The 18,044-nt window shown below is 33.8% G+C and overlaps 2 protein-coding genes across 4 annotated transcripts; both read right to left on the reverse strand.

The window, feature by feature from the left end:
- Nucleotides 1-318: 318 nt before the first annotated feature.
- LOC106780720 (UDP-glucuronate:xylan alpha-glucuronosyltransferase 1) lies at nucleotides 319-6,120 on the reverse strand. Its single transcript, XM_014669035.2, has 5 exons — nucleotides 5,869-6,120; nucleotides 5,525-5,636; nucleotides 2,912-3,118; nucleotides 1,609-2,219; nucleotides 319-1,529 (listed from the first exon to the last, which is right to left on the reverse strand). The coding sequence occupies exons 2-5, from the start codon at nucleotides 5,587-5,589 to the stop codon at nucleotides 499-501; spliced, it is 1,914 nt and encodes a 637-aa protein (XP_014524521.1). The 5' UTR covers nucleotides 5,590-5,636; nucleotides 5,869-6,120; the 3' UTR covers nucleotides 319-498.
- A 3,250-nt stretch (nucleotides 6,121-9,370) lies between these two features.
- Nucleotides 9,371-12,385, reverse strand: LOC106780693 (50S ribosomal protein L17). 3 transcript variants are annotated; one of them, XM_014668995.2, is made up of 7 exons: nucleotides 12,231-12,385; nucleotides 11,197-11,323; nucleotides 11,044-11,098; nucleotides 10,918-10,968; nucleotides 10,255-10,346; nucleotides 10,097-10,174; nucleotides 9,371-9,736 (listed from the first exon to the last, which is right to left on the reverse strand). In XM_014668995.2, exons 2-7 carry the CDS (start codon nucleotides 11,250-11,252, stop codon nucleotides 9,589-9,591), a joined length of 480 nt encoding a protein of 159 aa, XP_014524481.1. In that variant the 5' UTR covers nucleotides 11,253-11,323; nucleotides 12,231-12,385; the 3' UTR covers nucleotides 9,371-9,588. The 3 variants fall into 3 exon arrangements, with proteins under 3 accessions (XP_014524481.1, XP_022632803.1, XP_014524482.1); XM_022777082.1 differs by having other exon boundaries at nucleotides 11,197-11,298; nucleotides 12,231-12,368; XM_014668996.2 differs by having other exon boundaries at nucleotides 12,210-12,359.
- Between the last annotated feature and the right edge of the window lie 5,659 nt (nucleotides 12,386-18,044).

The raw sequence follows: 18,044 nt of genomic DNA on the forward strand, positions 1-18,044 counted from the left end.
AGATAGGTCTCTGTCCCCTTAATATATACCTTGTGGTTTCTTTGCATCTTAAATCAAATCCCAAAAAGCACTTATATTTTCATTCCAATTCATGTTCAAATCAGATGTCCGCGGGGTTGGTTTTAACTCTATCTACTGCCTATAGTTCCTATCTGTCTTGTTGCTCTTGCTCGATTCATTTGTCACATGCTTTGGATCAGTTATCCAGGATATTTTGCTCTTGTACTCTTCAAACATGAAAGCACTGGTTAGTTACTCATACACATCTCATGATTATTGTCTATATTACTAGATTCTTCATTGATTCATGTAGGTAAATTCCTGCAAAACTGGTTTATTGTGCAATATGTTACTAAATGATCAGAATTAGACCGTGGAATAGACCATTTTTATGCATGAAAAAATATGTATGAGGAAAAAAATGTTTCCGTCATCCCTTCTTGCTAACACTAGGAAATTTTAACATAAGCGAGGAAATTATAAAGGGGAACTGGTAACTCATAAAGCCGAAAGAGATGCTGTGGTAATGGTAGGTGGTGTTGGAGTATAAAACTCATCATCTGTCCAATTTGTCTCTCCCCAGTGCCGCAACATGCTTTTCCAGTTGCACAAATTATCTATACATTTCTTCAAGCGTCTATCTTTAACTTTTATTCGCCAATGACCGTCCGTGTAGTTTGCTATTTCAGCCTGCCTACGATCCCACTCCAACTGTGCCTTCTGCTTTGATTTCAGCAGACAAAACTGCTGCAAAAGCTCAGGCATTGCATCATGCACCTTCCACCACTTTGCATGCGCAACATCACTTGCAAATTCATGAAAGATATCAGCATTCCAGTTGCAATCGTAGTCCCGGAAGCATAACCATGGCTTCACACCTAGATAATGCAGGACATACAAAATTGGAGGCTCCGCGCCAAACAACAAAGTCTTCATTTGTTTCTTCTCTTCCTCATCACCAATCCAAAAATGCTTCAAGAAGTTCATGTGTCTTGGTATCCTGTGCCACCATGTAAATATTTCATTCAAATATCCTTGGTCCCCTCCATTGTAGGACTCAATCTCGTTTATGTGATCCATCAGGAGCTGGAATGTGCAATTTGATGGCTCAACCACCATAACACCGGAGTTGAAGAGAGTGGCATTGTTTCCAGTGGCGGTGATTTCTGGCATTCCAAATAGGAAATCTATATTTCTCAGTATGAGCAAATCTGCATCAATGAATATTATCTTGTCATAATCTGTCAATTGCCACAGCCTGAACTTGCTGTAGTTCCATTCGTTGTAAGCATCTTTTTCAGCTTTGGGGTTCCTGATCCTTTGTATTGTTCTAACTTTCCATCCTGCTGCTTCCAAACCACTTCTGTGATAGCCACTGATCGTCTCATCAACAAGTATTACAAAGTCTCGAGTTGATCCAGACATGCGGATGCTTTGTGCAGCAGCTATAGCCCCACAAACGTAAACATGAGCTGAGTGTAGAATTGTTGCATAGGCTTCTCTAGGAGCATTCCCATTGTAAGCCAACTCTGTTACCAATTAATTCAATTCCTTTAGTACCATCTTCCTGATAAAAAAAGATAATGACAAAAACATGATAAAATTTACCTTTGCCTCTCATTGGAAGTGCAAGTTCACAAGACCCTACTGGAAGCTGAACTTTTTCTCTCAACACACTCAAGTTTGGTTTGTATAACCACACATTCCCTTTATGCCCAACTAGTTCTTTACATGAAAACAGATTTGGTATTGGAAAGCAGTTGGTGATGAAGAGCACATAAACGGGGTAGTTGCCTTTGAAAGAGGTTGCAAGGCCAGCAGCTGCAAGCTGAAGATGCAGACGAGCAACATCTCTGGACCAGTTCCCTCCATTCCTGCAAGGAAGCTTCACGGCGATGAGGTTAAGTCTTATGCCTGGGGGTCTAATAGTAGGCAGAGAAGGACAAACAGGAACTTCAGTTTCTTCTTCCTCATCAATCCATTCCGGGTACAAGGATTCCCATGTCACATTTCTTTCCGCATACTCCAAAGGCAGAACAACATGTGTTGCATCAGGAATAAGATGTTCCCAATGGACTTGTTCGGTCTTGTTGAAATTTACAAGCCCAATTCCTTGAAGTTCATCTTCACCTGTCAGCTTATCCGTAATATTCAGTATGTCATCCCAGTCAGTGTGTACATTGGAAATGTACCGAGGATCTGAGCCACCCCATATCCACCTGTTCAGAGTTAGGAGACACCCTCATACATCACACCACTTCCATTAAAGGATATGAAATCAACACTTAAATTTTACTTCGTGTAATGATGAATATTTGGTTCTTTTCTTCTTGTATACAAAATGTTTGTTTCACATTTTCAAAGATCAGGTTGGTATGAGTTCGCATAGTTGCATAAGAAATTTGTGTAATATGAATCACAACTGTTGAATCTGGTAAGAGGTAGTAATTTATATCAGTTTAACATTATTTCCACAAAAATTTAATTTAAAAAGAAATCCCCATTATTGCTAATCAATAAAAAATCGGTCTTTCTCTATAATTATTATGAAAAATAATAAATTGTGATTCAATGAAACCGTAATAGTATTTTACACTATCACCGTATGTGTTATTTATTGAGTAAATTACATTGCTACAAAGTGAAAGTACAAGGATGTTAACTTAACATTTTTGGAACAATTAAGTAGGCAATGGAAGGGTAGAGAAATGAGGAAATGTAGTGTATAATATGGAAAAACTTCAATTATTTATTCCACAACATTTAGGTGAAACATGTAATGATGGAGTCTAATTGTTATTTTCCCCTCTTTAAGAGATACCAAACTTATCCTTAATATAGTGAAACTTTTAAAGGCTATTGAAGTTTTTGTTTGCTCAAGAAGAAAAGAAAAATAATTAGATTTACTTACCGAGATCCTGAGGTTGATAAATGGTTGGTATTGTAAACCTCTGGAGAATACAGAAGTGTTACAAAAGTGCCACTTATGGTTATCAATAGTATGAGTTTTAAGAAAGACAACTTGCATCTTGAGCTTCTATCTTGGACTGATAAATGGAAAGGCTTGTCTGCATCTTTTGCTTTGCTTCTTGGCAATCTACGTTTGTATAAATCTTCGCTGCACCAACTCATCATTCACCACAACTTCATTAGATATAACAAAATCAAACAATTGCAGACGGTTTGATATACTGCTCAGTCTCAGCCTCAACTCTAATCTTAGATTTTTCATGACAGCTTTCTAATGAGATGTTTTTTGTGTTATGTTTCTCCATGGACATTATTTGATATGGTTTCTGCAGCAGAATAAAATTGCATTCCAGTTTTTTCATGAAAAATAGCATTAAAACCGCTTAATAGATTGCACCTGATGAGGTAACAAAGCACAATGGTTATAGTTTCTTAGGCAAGTAAAAAAGAGACACCCAAGAATCACCACAATTAATTTAATCACTTATTTAATGTTTGTGATTAAATAAAGGAATAAGATGAAGTGAAATCTAACATAATGAGTCTCACACAGTAATCATTCTGTTCCAAATTTCATTTAAGTTGATCATCATCGTTCATCATTCATCATTCTTAATCTCTACGCAAGCATGACTGGTTCATTTTCGGGCCTACTACAGATATGATCTATTAAAGAACTCAAAATGGCATTGTCAGATTGAAACAGCTCATATATACCTTCTTAATTATTTTCTCACTGGAAAATGCAGAAAACATATATAAAAAGTTACAAGCTTTGTGGACCTCTCCCATACAAGCAGTGAGCATTATACTAAAAATTATTAATAAAAGAAAATTTCTTTTTAGGATGAATTTAAATATAAACAAATATAACTAGTTTTATTTTATTTAATAAAATTATTTCCAAAACACCCTTTTTGTAATTCTATTTTTAAGCACCTATTTATTCATAATAACAAGGTTTAATGATAAATATTTTAGAAAAAGTTGTTTAATGAAATTAAATAATGTTATTGACCTTTTTAATTAGCATAAAATTAGTTACTTTTTGTGTATACTAAACTTCAGGAAACATTATCCTTAAAGCTAATTTAAAATTACATCTCCCCATAATTTTGAAATATGCAAACCCTCAAAGTTTAGCGTGTATAAAACAGATTAATTGTTCCACTTTATAAGAATTTGATTTGATTCATGTGCAGGAGAGTTTAATTAACCAAAATGAAATTGTAAAGTGTCCAACAAGGATGTAAATAACATTCTTTCCTTTGTTTCATAAACACTAATAACCGAATTTTTTTTTTTCTGTAAATTGTATACAGCCACAGAACTGTGTTAATCAGCCAGTTGTTTATACTGTTTTATATATGTAGTTGGTGAATCTTGGGAATAGTTCCCTAAGTGACTCCCTGCTTCTTTGGCTATACACATTTTGCACGAAAGTATGAAATAATGGAAGTGGTTGTTGCTTGGTCAGCTTCCTTCGACAGTAAATAAGAAATATTTTGAGATCAAATGTCGTATTCATTTCCAGAAGATAATGTTAACTACACGCAGGTTCTTTCTCTTCTTTGAAAAGATTTGACAACACTACAAAATACTTCAACTAGGTGCATGCATGCAAATTGAGCTTGTACACGCAGTTCTTTCAATCATGAATTTTGTACCAGTTTACCTTAATTGGTTACTAGGAAACAAATACAGCCACTCTGACATCATTAATATATGATTTTGACACAAAAATAAACACTGCTGGTTTTAGAAAATATAGGATATAACAGATTAAGTTTATCTAAAAGCACGCATATGTAGTTTTACAACTCCTAACCTTGGCAAAAACAAATTAAAACAGCAAAATCAAATCTCACGGGAAAGGAAGAGGAAAGAGTTGGCTTTTTAACTTCAAACAATACAAAAAGAGATGGGTCCTAGTTATGACTTAAAAAGAGATGGCTTTTTAACCTTAATGCCTGATAACGAGAACAAATGCATTGTCCTTTTAAGATATATCAGTTGCAAACATGAAAAGTTCATAAATGATTTTTGGAGTTCTAAAATAATGTTCTCAATGCGTAATATAAAAAGAAAAGGGAAGTACAATACGTAATATATTGATATAACAGGAAAAAAAAAAGACAATAATTTGAGAATGTATAATGTCAATTGAATCAATGCTATAGTTAATATAAAAAAAATAATTATAAAATCCAATAATTTTATCAATTATATGAAACTTATGATTAGTAATTAATATCTTACTCTTATATGTTACTCGTATAACTATTTAAAAAAAAAAAAACAATTGTCTAAATTCATAATAGGAACAACTCAGTCACCAAACTAAATGAAATCAGCTTGTGGTTGAAAATTAGCTGTGCTAGAAAAACAATATATTTTGAAAAACAGTGAATATGATGATGATGATGATGATCGGCCCCAAGCAAAAAACATGATTATTTGGAGTGAGCTTTGAAGCTAGTGGGGAATCTTTTTTATGTTAAAAAAGCACTTTTGATCCAGAGAAGAAAAAGGGTAAGAAGAGACAGTAACTCACATGGATGCAGGTAAACGGTGTCTAGCTTCAACAGAATGAGGAGAAGCACCCATTGTTCCTCTCATATAAACTATTCAGCTACAGGGGCATGCAACCATCTGATTATTCTCACCTGCAAAAAGTAATAAACTGCATCAACTAACAAAAAACTAAATTAGAGGTTCTGACTCTAAACCATTCATCTTGTAGTTGCTATATATTTATCTGAATTGGTTTTGGATGAACATAGATGAAACAAGTACAAATAAAGAATCACGGAAGGGAGAAGACAAGGACTACATCGTACATGGTAAATTTACTGCAGAAGGAAAAGAAAAAAAAACACAACAATGAGAGTCATATACCAAAGTTAACGTAGAGGAACTGAGAAGACAAACAATGTTGTTGTTGCGAAGCAGAAAGAGAGACAGAGAAGAGAGGTGTGAAGAAGAGAGAGAAGGAAAATGGAAGAAGCAGTAAGAGTTGATAGACGGCATTGTTGAGGGGTTGAATCAATATAGAAGGAGTGAGGCAGTAACGTCCTTCAGAATTTTTCCTTCATCTTTCAGTTTCATTCACAAACTGCTACTCACCAACTCTTGCATCTATCTACTTCTTTTCTTTTATCATTACTCCTCATTTATTACCTTTTTTCTATTCTCCAGTCTCATTGGAGTTGAAAATGCTTCTACCTTATAAATTTCATAAATAATTTACACTTATACATAACACTTCCTTTACTTTAGTTGAGATATGGAAACCCTAGCTGGTGTCCCAGTACAAAAATACGTTTGCTGAAATTACAACAAGAGTGTCTTTTTCATGTATGATAATTTTTTTCTCTTATTAATATTTACAAAAGAAGAAAAATATTTTTTTTTCTTATATACTAAATTAGATCCATTTATATAAAATTTAACGAAAAAAGTAATATCAAGAGATGGGATTTTTTTAATTTAAGCAAATGTATTTATTTTACACGCCTGGTGACGTAATATCAACTATTTTTTTTATAAGCTATCTACTATTAATTAATTTCTAGTTATATATATAAAACTATGAATTTCTAGTTGACGAGCCACTATAATACAAAGGAGACATGCCATTGTAGCACTTGATTGACAATGGAAGTAAATAGTTAGAAAAGAATGGATGGCTTCAATGGAAATGGCTTTTAGATCTTTAAAGTTTTAACTCCTTTCAAGTACAAAAGGCAATTAAATTTTTCTCAAAATTATTCTCAGCAATTAATATTTATTTAATAATTAAGATATATGCCTATGCAAAAGTATTTTGGTATTTCCATAATGAAAAGAGAGAGTAGTTTATTATTGCATTAGTCTTTTGGATTATCAAAGCTTTCAAGTAATTGGTTCATGGTTAAGTTGGAATTGTGTTATTGAAGGCATTTATTAAAAGGAAGAGAAGATAATAAAAACCCAGAAACAAAAATGGTCGCTTTAATGAGAGTTGTTGATACTTGATTGATAGGGATGATTAGGTTAGTGAAAACAATTGTTCATTGGATTTAGAGTAAAGGTACCACATGTCCCAATCCCAAGTCAAATAGGAAAACCTAATTTTCCTACTTTCTATCAATATTGGTAAAAATGCCTTTAACCTAAGACTATTCTTAACACTTTTACTTTTATGTCCTTCCTTCTACATGGTTATTAGGGTTTGCATTTCCTCCCTAATTATCTGTTTTCTTAAAAATAGCGTAGTTAAATGCATAACCCTAGTAGGTAAACGCTCTTATCGTCATTAAATTTTCTCTTAATGTTTCATAGAAATGAAAAGTTCATCTGCGTTTGAAGAAATAGGGTGGCAACATCAAACACCTAATCAGCTGCCACGACAACAACACATGACACGAGTTTATTATTATTTTCCCTTTTCATTCTTATAACGCAATTATAATTAAATAGTCCTTCAGATTGTTGACATTTGTTTAGGTGTCCTTTCATAGACTATTTCACCAAACCCATGGTCGTCGTGGCACAGCAAAAATTCGTCAAAACGGCAATGAAAAGGTTAATTAATTGAAAAGACTTGTTATTGATAAGAAAAGGAACATTGCACCAGTTGACCTCCCCTGTTCCCTTTTGCCCCAAGGTTTTGTTTTACATCTATGGGTCTTAGTCTTTGCACTTAACACAAACACTTTATGTAAACAATTTTCATCTTATTTCACCCTTCGCTTAGTTTCTATAGTCACAGTAAATGTCACTTATCTATCCACTTTTTAATTATTACACCCAAAAAAACTATGCTTTAACTTACAAATGATTCTCAGAGTTTGCTTAATCTCCAAATTTGAAACTATTACTGAAATATAGTATTATATAACTTGTTTCTTATAAAAGAAAAGACGGAAGAGAACATTAGTGATAATTTACATGAACATTCATTTTAAACTTACTCTTTCTTTTTTATTAACATCACTCAACATTTTTCTTTTCTTTATTTTTTTTCCTGTTATTTCAATCTCTTTCTTCTCCACTCCAATTTCACACCTTTTTCAAGAGTCAGAAAAAATAAATATTTTTTTATGGGTAAACAGTATTGTGAAGACTTTCATTCAAAAAGGGTTAGTAGCAGATTCAATGTTGTGAATAACTTAAAGGGTCGAAAGTATATATGTATATGGTAAAGCAGAAGGCAGAACAGGTGGCAGAGTTATAACCGAAGAGGCTTGCTTGGGGAAGACTTGCTATAGTAACAAGGAAGCCTTGCACCCATCGCTACGTATGCCTGCTATTGCCGTCCATGCATTACAATTACGATAAATAATATAAATGTATAAAGCCAATAACGAATATAGAATTCTTTATAATCCCCCACTGAGACTGTACGGGATAACCAAAATGAAGACGTGAGGCAGTATGTGTACTGTATTGCAAGCAAAGCAATAAAGAACTCAATGCTACAGCTTATATTCTTGCACGCTTGTGGATCATGACAAAGCGAAGCAGATTTTGTGCATCCTAGTTATATCCATTTGCTTTACGCTGTTCAGAATTGTTGCGTGTTGACATCTTAAGAAGGGACCACTTTGAAAACTGTCCTCTTCACTACCTGCAGATTATAACTGGAAGTTTGTATCGACAAAAGAGAGGAAATATAGGAAGAAGCTACTTTTTATCCCATAATTATGCGTGGTGCACGAGAATGACAGGGTTGTCCCTTCCCTCTGAACCTAAAATATCATGTGCTCTTACAAAGCTTACGTTTTAGAGTTGTAACATCAAACTCGTTACAGTATTTTAGGGACTTATCTTTACAGATGTATATAATGATAGGACTGGTTATTTTACTTACGGATTCTAATTTTACATACGCTTATATTACGTGGCTTGAGCACAATAATAAGGCTCAATCGTTCAAAGGTTATTAATAGATTTTTTTTACCCTCAGGAAAGCAAACAGCTTATCTTTGTGTTCCTGAGCATGCAAGCTTTCTCTTTTCCTATTTGACAATCGTTCGCAACTGCAGGCGATACCCGCCATGCAGGGCAGTTAGGATTTTATGGAAACTCCATAAGCAAACAGAGCACCACATCTGCTGTGGGATTTTCAACTGCCAAACGTAACAATTCAATTATTCGGATGTACAACACTGGAATGGACTTGCAATGATCCTCTTCGCAAAATAAGGGGGATCACGAGGTTGCGTAACAAGTTATTGATTTAGGCTCAAGATACCAAAAGAGGGGGGATCAGATTTTTCTTTGAGTTTTCAAGGGCAAGTCGATTCATTAAACCCTTTTTTTCCCTTGTAAGGCAAAATAAAAATTCATTCTTTCGAAGAATACAATAAAGCTATCAAGTTCCAACTAAAAATATAATCAAACTCAGGCATCAAACTTCAGAAAGATAAAAGTGTTCTGATATTTTCCTTTTCTTTTGTCAATTATAGATTTGGTTGAATTATTTTTACATAGCGATGAACATTTTCTCTAGTAGTAAGAGAATACTTTTTTTTTTTCAAACCATTCGAAGATAAATTAAATAAGCAAGACCAAAATTTTGATATGCCATGCTATGTTGGGAAAAACATAGTATCTGCATTACTTTCTATAGAATCACAAATCAGATCCAGATTTTCCCTCTTTAGGAGGAGCAAATTGTCTACTGAGACGAGAACGTGCCCAGGGGTCTAGGGGTGCTCTCTGTGGTGGCTGAGGAGTTGGTGGCTTTGCTTGCCTAAGCTCATTTTCTCTGTCAATAAACCTGTTTCAAATCATAGAATGTTTTGAATATGTCGTTTCATTCTCAACCTCCTAATTCTTAAGCAACTAGGAACATTTAAAGGATTGAACTATGACAACACTGTATGGCAGACAGGCAACAGCAAGAACAATGAGCAAAGAAACACTTCTTCGGTGAAATTAAGCGAGGTTACCCAAATAAACCCAAAATGAATGTAAAACTAGAATATTGTTAGGATATTTATCCTATTTTAGCATAATTATATTGTCTAAGATTACTCTAATTATCACGATTATATTGTATTTAGGATTACTCTAATTATTATAATTATATTGTCTCTAGAATTATCCTAATTCTCAAGTAATATAAAAATGTACTCACTCAATATAGGCCATTGGTGCGGCATCACCCACTCGAATTCGAGTTCGAAGCAATCTGGTGTATCCTCCAGCTCTATCCCTGCACAACATAATCTCTGGTCAGTTTTACAACTATCTACCATAAATGAGAACTGAAACTATATCAGGTTCATTCCTTACTTGTATCGATAAGCCAGCTCTGTAAACAGCTTGTGAAGGACATCATCTCCTCGCACAAAACTAGCAGCGCGACTTGCAGCACATTGGGATCCCTAAAACAATTTATAATATAAACTATAGGCCAAACCCAGAAAAAAAGCTAAATGAAAAAAGTCAAATGATTACCCTGACAAAGAGTTTATTCCCCCCCCCCCCCCCCATAGAATGACCCATAATTCTTACAAAGAAGAGAGAAGATGATTATGTCTTACGTGTCTCATATATAGGGACAAATTTAGTTCACAGTTCACAATACGAAATTCCCTCCCCTAACCCCAACTTGCCATATGCCCTGATAGAGGTGGAAAAGGTGCAAACAAGAAAAACTGAGACAGCCTAACTTCGCCTAAATTAAAAAATATAGACCTCCAATAAATTTTGAAATGAATTCGGAGGTAAGAACACCAAGTACAAATTGGAACACCAAGTACAAATAGAACAATCAAAAGATAATCGTATTTCCAAATTCCACGCATCAACCAACCCCTTAATAGATTCATCCCTGTTTTTAAAGTAATGTTCGAAGACAGATCAACCAAAAGCTACACAAAAAATTACAGCGCAAATTAAATTAACCAAACCCAAAATAAATCAGAAATAATCAATGAAGAATAGCACACAAACCTCCTTTCCAAGCTGAACCATATTATCTGCGAGTCGTCTGATCTCTTTGGCCTGAACACAACCATATTACATGAAATAAAATGTGAGATTGAAGAAACTGGTAAACGATGTCACTTGAAATGGTACCTTGGCCACAGTAGTTTCGATACGCTCGTGTTTCACCAACTGGGAAACCATGGTTCTATATAAATGGAAAGCCGGCCAGGACTCAGCATCTTTGCAAACCAATATATCAAAGAATGAACTGAATTGAAAGTGTTAACTAACAAACTAATTAACCTCAGCATGGACATCCGGTGACCGGTGGGTCGACCCAGCTTTCTGAATTTTGTCATTTTCGTAATCCAGTTAATTCTATGGGTGAACGCCTAAAAAAGACTCCTGCTTCGGGGATAGAAAAAAGGATCTGAAGATGTAATGGTACAACATGTAGCATTGACCCAATAAGTCTCTTTCCAATAACATCAATCAAACATATTTTAGGCAAGTATAGCATACGAAATTAATTTCCATACGAAATAAAGATGTAATGGTACAACATGTAGAATGCTCATTATAAAATGGAAGAGACAACCAAGCAGATAGTCCAACACAAGAAGATGCAATGATAGAAAGGCCTTTCTTATGCATTTTTAGTCTAAATCAAAGCATAGCTTTAGTGATTCCTCGTTAAGAAAAGATAAGCTATTAAGACTTAAGAATAAACTGTCACCGAAACAATAATGATTCCCCACTCTCATGTCTCCAAAGTTCTTTCAATGCCAAAAGGCTGAGTCGCTAACTAGGATACTGTCATATTGCCTCACAAAGATAGTAACCATAGAGGCTAGCGCAAAAATAACCACATGAGGAAGTTACTTACTCCACAGCACTAGAAGAATGATTAATAGTACTGTAAGAGGGAGAAGAAGAGCATAGATATCATTAGTACTCTCCTATGTATTTTCTCTCCTTCCAAGTTTTTTTTTTCTCTAACTGGCAATAGTTATTTATCTGGCTGGTATCATACTTCATGTTAAATAAAGGCTACGCAAGTACAATTCCATTTTCTAGCTTCCTTTTCTGTTTTACTAACCGGTAGTTTTCGCGTAAACGACATTGATAACACTATTGATCCTAACGTACATAAAAAAGAAAAGAAAAAAAAGGTCCAATATCCCACATTCAAATTCAAGCACTGAGGCTAGGAAAACAGAGAAAAACAACATAAATTAGGTTTCAAGCAAGTTCCAAATTGAAATTACAGGAGAGGATTTAAACCCTAAATAAGAAGTGGAAAGGTAAAAACATACTAAGTTTGAGAGAAGACTCACGAGTCAGTGGTGAAGAGAACGTAAAGAGCGAAACCCTAGAGTGGAGCTTGTGATTGTGCTATGTCTAAGATGTCAGAGAAAGAAAATGAGCTTGCTTGGCTTCTCTTTCCTCCGCAAATATGCGGGATTTGATTTTTATTTTTGACTTAATATCATTATTGCTTTTTGGTTGACTATATTCGTCTCATTTTTTTCTATTAAATGTAGTTTTAAAGAGTATAAAATTACACGGACTATAGTCAACCAATGATATTTTTAGTCCACTATAGTGCAACTTAGTGAATTACATGGTAAATGTGGTTTAATATTATATACAAGTTAAAATCAGCAACTGTAATAGATCAAGCTTTCTTGGCAATAGTTTTTCTCATTCAACAAGTTTCATGGATATATGAGTATTAAGTAAGGAAATTCACATTGTAGTGAACCAAAAATTTACGATTACAACAAGTCAAAAATAAGGTTTTTCTTAAATCTGGATAAATTATAATATGACAATATATATACCCTTTTACCACTACCTCATGCAACGTACCCTAACCATTTTCAACAATCACTTCCTATCTAAGGGAACCTTAATCAATTTAGACTGACACATAAGGTTTTGTTATCCAAGTGGAGTGATTAACATTGATTTCATTCAAAAGCCAAATCATCTAAATTAATTTTAGATTTTTAAACAACATAATTACTGGTTTTCAATCATGCCTCTACTACCTAATATCTAGCTATTTAACACTTAACCAGAATAGCTTTTGGTAGGTTTCTAATTACAAATCATTTCGTGACTAATTCAAAGCAAAATAACATGAAAGTTCATGGTCCACCAACAATTCAATAAACTACTCAATTAATATTATTACAATTCCATATCAACATACAATATGCCTTTTTCTATTGTAACATAAAAATACATAAAAATACGAAAGATAAAATGGACATATAAGATAAACTACAACAAAAACCTTATTCCATAAGATGAGGTATACCACATGGTTCAATGTCATTTTACTACATGCATTCAAGATCAACATTAAAATAACTTATGAGTTAAAATTGTACATGTCGGGTGGGACAAGAGAAAGAACATGTAACGATTTAACTTAAATAGGAAAAAAAAAACAACTAGCACCAATTTAAAATCTAGCTACTCAACGTGACAACCTATAATAAATTCTCCTTTGCCTTGAAACTTTGAACCTATTTTGTATGTTAGGAATACACAATACCTTCGACAAAGTCAGGCCCAAGTAAATTTTTGCCTATGTCCAATGAAATCACCATACCAAACCATATAATGAACCGAAAATCCTCATCATACAAATAAAGGCCCCTAAAATCTAAGCTCTCATCTATCAAAGGTAAACTTCTCTCAAAACTTTTTGAGTCTTCAGCCTGCACAAATTCCTGAAACATGAAGAAATAATTCATAAATTTTACAGTTGAACAATATTATTTGTAACATTTCAAGATAAGAAATGTATACCTTCATAATATATTCATAAAGTCGAGTCAAACTAGGATAACATAATAAAATGTCAATTGAAAAAATTATGTAGTAAACAAATTTTTTTTAGAGATAGCATAACAATTCTGATGTTGCTCAATTACTATAAATTGATGATAAACCTAGTAATAATACAAAGAACAATACAAATTACCTGCTAATACAATTTATCGAACAAACTTTATCGTATAGTAGATATGAGAAGAGTACAAGTAATAATTAAAGTGCTTAAAGTACTATTAGCCTCACTTCTAATACATTTTACTTACTTGTCATAGAATCGAATGCTAAGATCTATTAAAGATGTACAATGTTTGCCTACAATAATGATTCCCTTGTTCCCAATCTAGTAACAACAAAAAGAGAGCAACAAACAAACATATAACACTTATCTTAAAAAAATTAATTAATGAACTGTAAAAACTAGGTTGCATTATGTATCACGATATATAATAGGGATCTGTCATTCACATATATTTTTAAGTACTACCCATTCAAACATTTTTCCTATATTTCACTTTTTTTTTTCTCGAGAGGGAAAAAAACTAGTAAATAATGTAGCTAAGATGCAAAATAACAATAAATAGTATGTGGCCTTAAATTTAAGAGGAACAATACATTATTTCGCTTGCTTGAGTAATTGGAATAATATATCTCGGGAACAAAAGAATTGATGTCATTCATGCCAACTTCTTAAGAACAACATAATCTTAAAGTTCTTACCTTGTAATATCACAATCACATTCCAAACCTATAGGCCAGAAATCAGTTGCAATTTTGGAACATTCTAGATTGACGGGCAGAGATTATATTTTAAATCTCGTTGTGCTAGATAATCAAAAGCCTAGTCAATCAGTAATGTTGAAACTTTTATGCAGACACTTATACTTAATATGTGGTGATGGAGGTTGCTTTGATGATGCTTCTTCAACAAGAGAGGCTCTCTAAGGTGTGTTGATGAAGCTCTTCAAAGGATGGCCCCATGTGAGATGATGAATGTTGCAGAAGCTTTTCAAGATGAAGAAATGTGGTTGATGGTGTTGGATGGTCTAGGGAGGAGTCCTTCTAGGAGGTGAGGCCAACCATGAAGGAGAAGGTAAGAAGAAGTATAGAGAAAGACATTTCTTATAGTGAGAACTAAGGAGAAGGAGACTTGCAATTTTGGCAAAGAAACTCTAGCATTCAAAATAGTTCTAAGGATTACAAAAGGGTACCCTCCTTTTATAAGTGAAGGAGAAGGCTAGAGTACATGGAATATTTTGGAGCCTCTCCATCATTTAATGAGGAGCCTCATCATTAAATGAGGAGCCTAAGCATTAAATGAGGATCCTAAACATTAAATGTGAGGAGCCTTATGCTTTGTAACTAATTTAGTCAAAGCATTTAATGCAAAAGGCTCCTTGCATCTAACTCCTTCCAAAACCCATTTTTAACTCTTAAAGCCATCAAACATTCTAAACAAATCTAAGCAAAGTGTCTTGGCCAAATACAAGGCCTAAAAATGAGCTATATTACATATTTACAAAAGGTGGTTTTAGATAAAGAAGAAGACCAAAATGTGATCCTCCACAAGAGTAGGATCCTTGAAGCTCCATTTTCTTCTCCATCTTCTTTGACCATGGCTCTTAATGAGAGGTCCAATGTCTTCTAAGGCTTAAAGGAAAGTAAGAAAAAGCTTGAAAGTCCTTCTTCTTCTTCCAATCTCTTAACCTTAGTTTAAGTTGATACTCCCTTCATGGATCTTCATTTTGTTCTCAAAACAGATTCCATCACGTGGTAAGGTAACTTATGATTATAATATACTTTTACATCTTATGGTTTTATTATGTGGTAAGGTAAGTAATATTACACCAACTAGGATGCAATAGAGGAATAAAAAAATGACCAAAGTTGTGTACTTATGATCAACTAGGATCTAAGTTGCTTAATTTGATAAATCAGGGCAAGCAGTTAAACTGAAATACTAAATTAGGGCAATATCAACACCAAGATGAATATACAAATAAAAACTAAAACAGAAAAGTCCAGAAGCACATGGGATCACTTTCTCATGGGCATATCAACAAACATGTAGATATCATAAGTTTGAGAAAACCCAACCCAATGTAAATAATGAGCCAACTCCTACGAGAAAAAGATATCAAAAGTGGTAGCAAGAACGAAAAGCTTAAAGGCTTGTCGAGCAGCGGAAGGAACACCATCTTGAATTTGAAAAAGGGAGGACACTGCTCCTACAAGAAGAAAGAAATTAGTAAGCATAAAGATTATGAATTTCTTAATAATAAGAGAGAGACTGAAAGACCTTCTACGGACATAGCTCTTATAAAGGTCGAGCTCTCCAGGCCAACTTCTTCTAGGTTGAGCTCCTTGTTAACACCCCATTTTTTTTCTTCATTTTCTTGTATATTTTTTGTTTAGTTTCAATTGGATTGTAAATTCCTAAAATTAGGTTAGATTTTAAAAACTGTAAATTATTGTTTTTTCATGTTATTCTTGTATTGCTTGGTCTAATCCTTTTCTGAAGTTGAAGTTCAGGTTAAGACAGATTCTATACACAATTTAGGAATAGAGAAATAGCTTGAATCAAAGCCCCATTGGACAAGTAGTTGTAGGAATCTCTGTATTGTGGATCTAGGCAGGATAACATAGCTTCATCAATGGAGAAATCTCTAAAAGAGTTTGCTAACCAAGAGATGGGTCAGTAGCTAATGTGCACTCACTAACCTTAAGCACAAAATATACCCAGATTTAAGTTGGAAGTAGGGTTTATAAAGATGCTGCCAAAATTCTATGGATTTGAGCATGTAGATCCGCACCAACATTTCATGGAATTCATTCTTCTAAACTCATCCATGAAACTACCTAAATTACTTGAGGAATTAGTAATGATGAAGGCATTTCCGTTGTCGCTAAATGATGTTGCTAGGTATTGGATAATCTATCAACAACAAACTTTTAGAAGTTAGTAAGAAATGTAGCTGAGGTTCATAAACAAATTTTTTCTTGCCTCGAAGGTGTCCTATTTTTGGAAGCAAACATGTACAATTGAATAAGGGTAAGATGAGGGTTTAGCCCAATATTGGGAAAGATTCAACTATTTGTGCCTCAAATGCCCAAACCATCAAATGTAGGACTCTTTAGTGTACTTTTATGAGGGCCTACTACAAAAAGACCGAATTGTTAGCATAAAGTTGAAGAGAAAAAGTTTTGATGATGTGTCAAAGTCAAGTTTCAAGTGCTCTTGTTGTAAGATGATTTTCATGAATACTTGTTTTATGTTAGTAATTTAGTAGATTTATGTATAAGATGTGATTTATCTTTGATTCTATGTATTGTTTGCCTTAGGTTGTGTTAAAATTCGTTTTGAATCGGAAAACCTTATTTTATACTCAAGATAATAGATTATCAACTTATAAATAATCGATTATCAGTAATCAATTATGACTTGCCATAATCCATTATCACGAGCAATTATGAGAATTTTTAAGCAAGTTTTTGACTGTTGTGCATGCATTAAATGCATAATTTATTACCATAAATGGAAAATCGATTATGATACGTTAATTAAATAACAACGCATTTTTGGAGGTATCCTTGAGTGAGATCTATAAAAGTTAGATTGAGACTCTCATTCTAAAATACGAAATATGTTGTATTTGAAATTCTTATCTATTGTGTACTATGATAACTGTTCTAGGGTTTGTGTAACCCTTGTGCTTTGGCTTTGCGAACTTGGTGTTGCCATAGAGCGAGAACTTTCACGGGAGTTATGATTGAATATTGTTGTTATTGTTGAGTTAAAGCATGTCATCCTTTGTGAAGATTCAAAGGAGGTGTTCATCCTTCGTGAAGCATTCGGAGGAGGTGTTCATCCCTTGTGGGTTTCAAGGGAAGTGAGTTTCATCTCTTGGGGTACCAAGAGAGGTGCTCTAACCTCAAACTGTTTTATTTTCTTTGTGATTTTGATAGTTTGTTGTTTTGTGATAGTGAAGTGTTAATTCTCGTTTGAGATTAACAACTAGACATAGGATCCGTGTGATCCGAAGCAGTATAAAATTCACTTGTTATCAAGGAATTTATATTTTATGGGAAAATTATTAAAGGTATTATGAGCGATAAGAAACCAATTCATTGTTGGAACAATCAGTATTGTGCAGTGGAATAAAATACGATTGAAGAGCGATTGTTAATACTGGAAAGCGTGTTACGGTCAATAACCAAGTTAAAATGGTTCTTTTTAACTTCTTGATTTTCTTTTAAGACCTTTAGCAAACATTTTATATGCTAAAAAGTAAGGGTTCAAGAAA

This window comes from Vigna radiata, unplaced genomic scaffold (genome assembly GCF_000741045.1).
Source record: "Vigna radiata var. radiata cultivar VC1973A unplaced genomic scaffold, Vradiata_ver6 scaffold_51, whole genome shotgun sequence".
Taxonomy (NCBI): domain Eukaryota; kingdom Viridiplantae; phylum Streptophyta; class Magnoliopsida; order Fabales; family Fabaceae; genus Vigna; species Vigna radiata.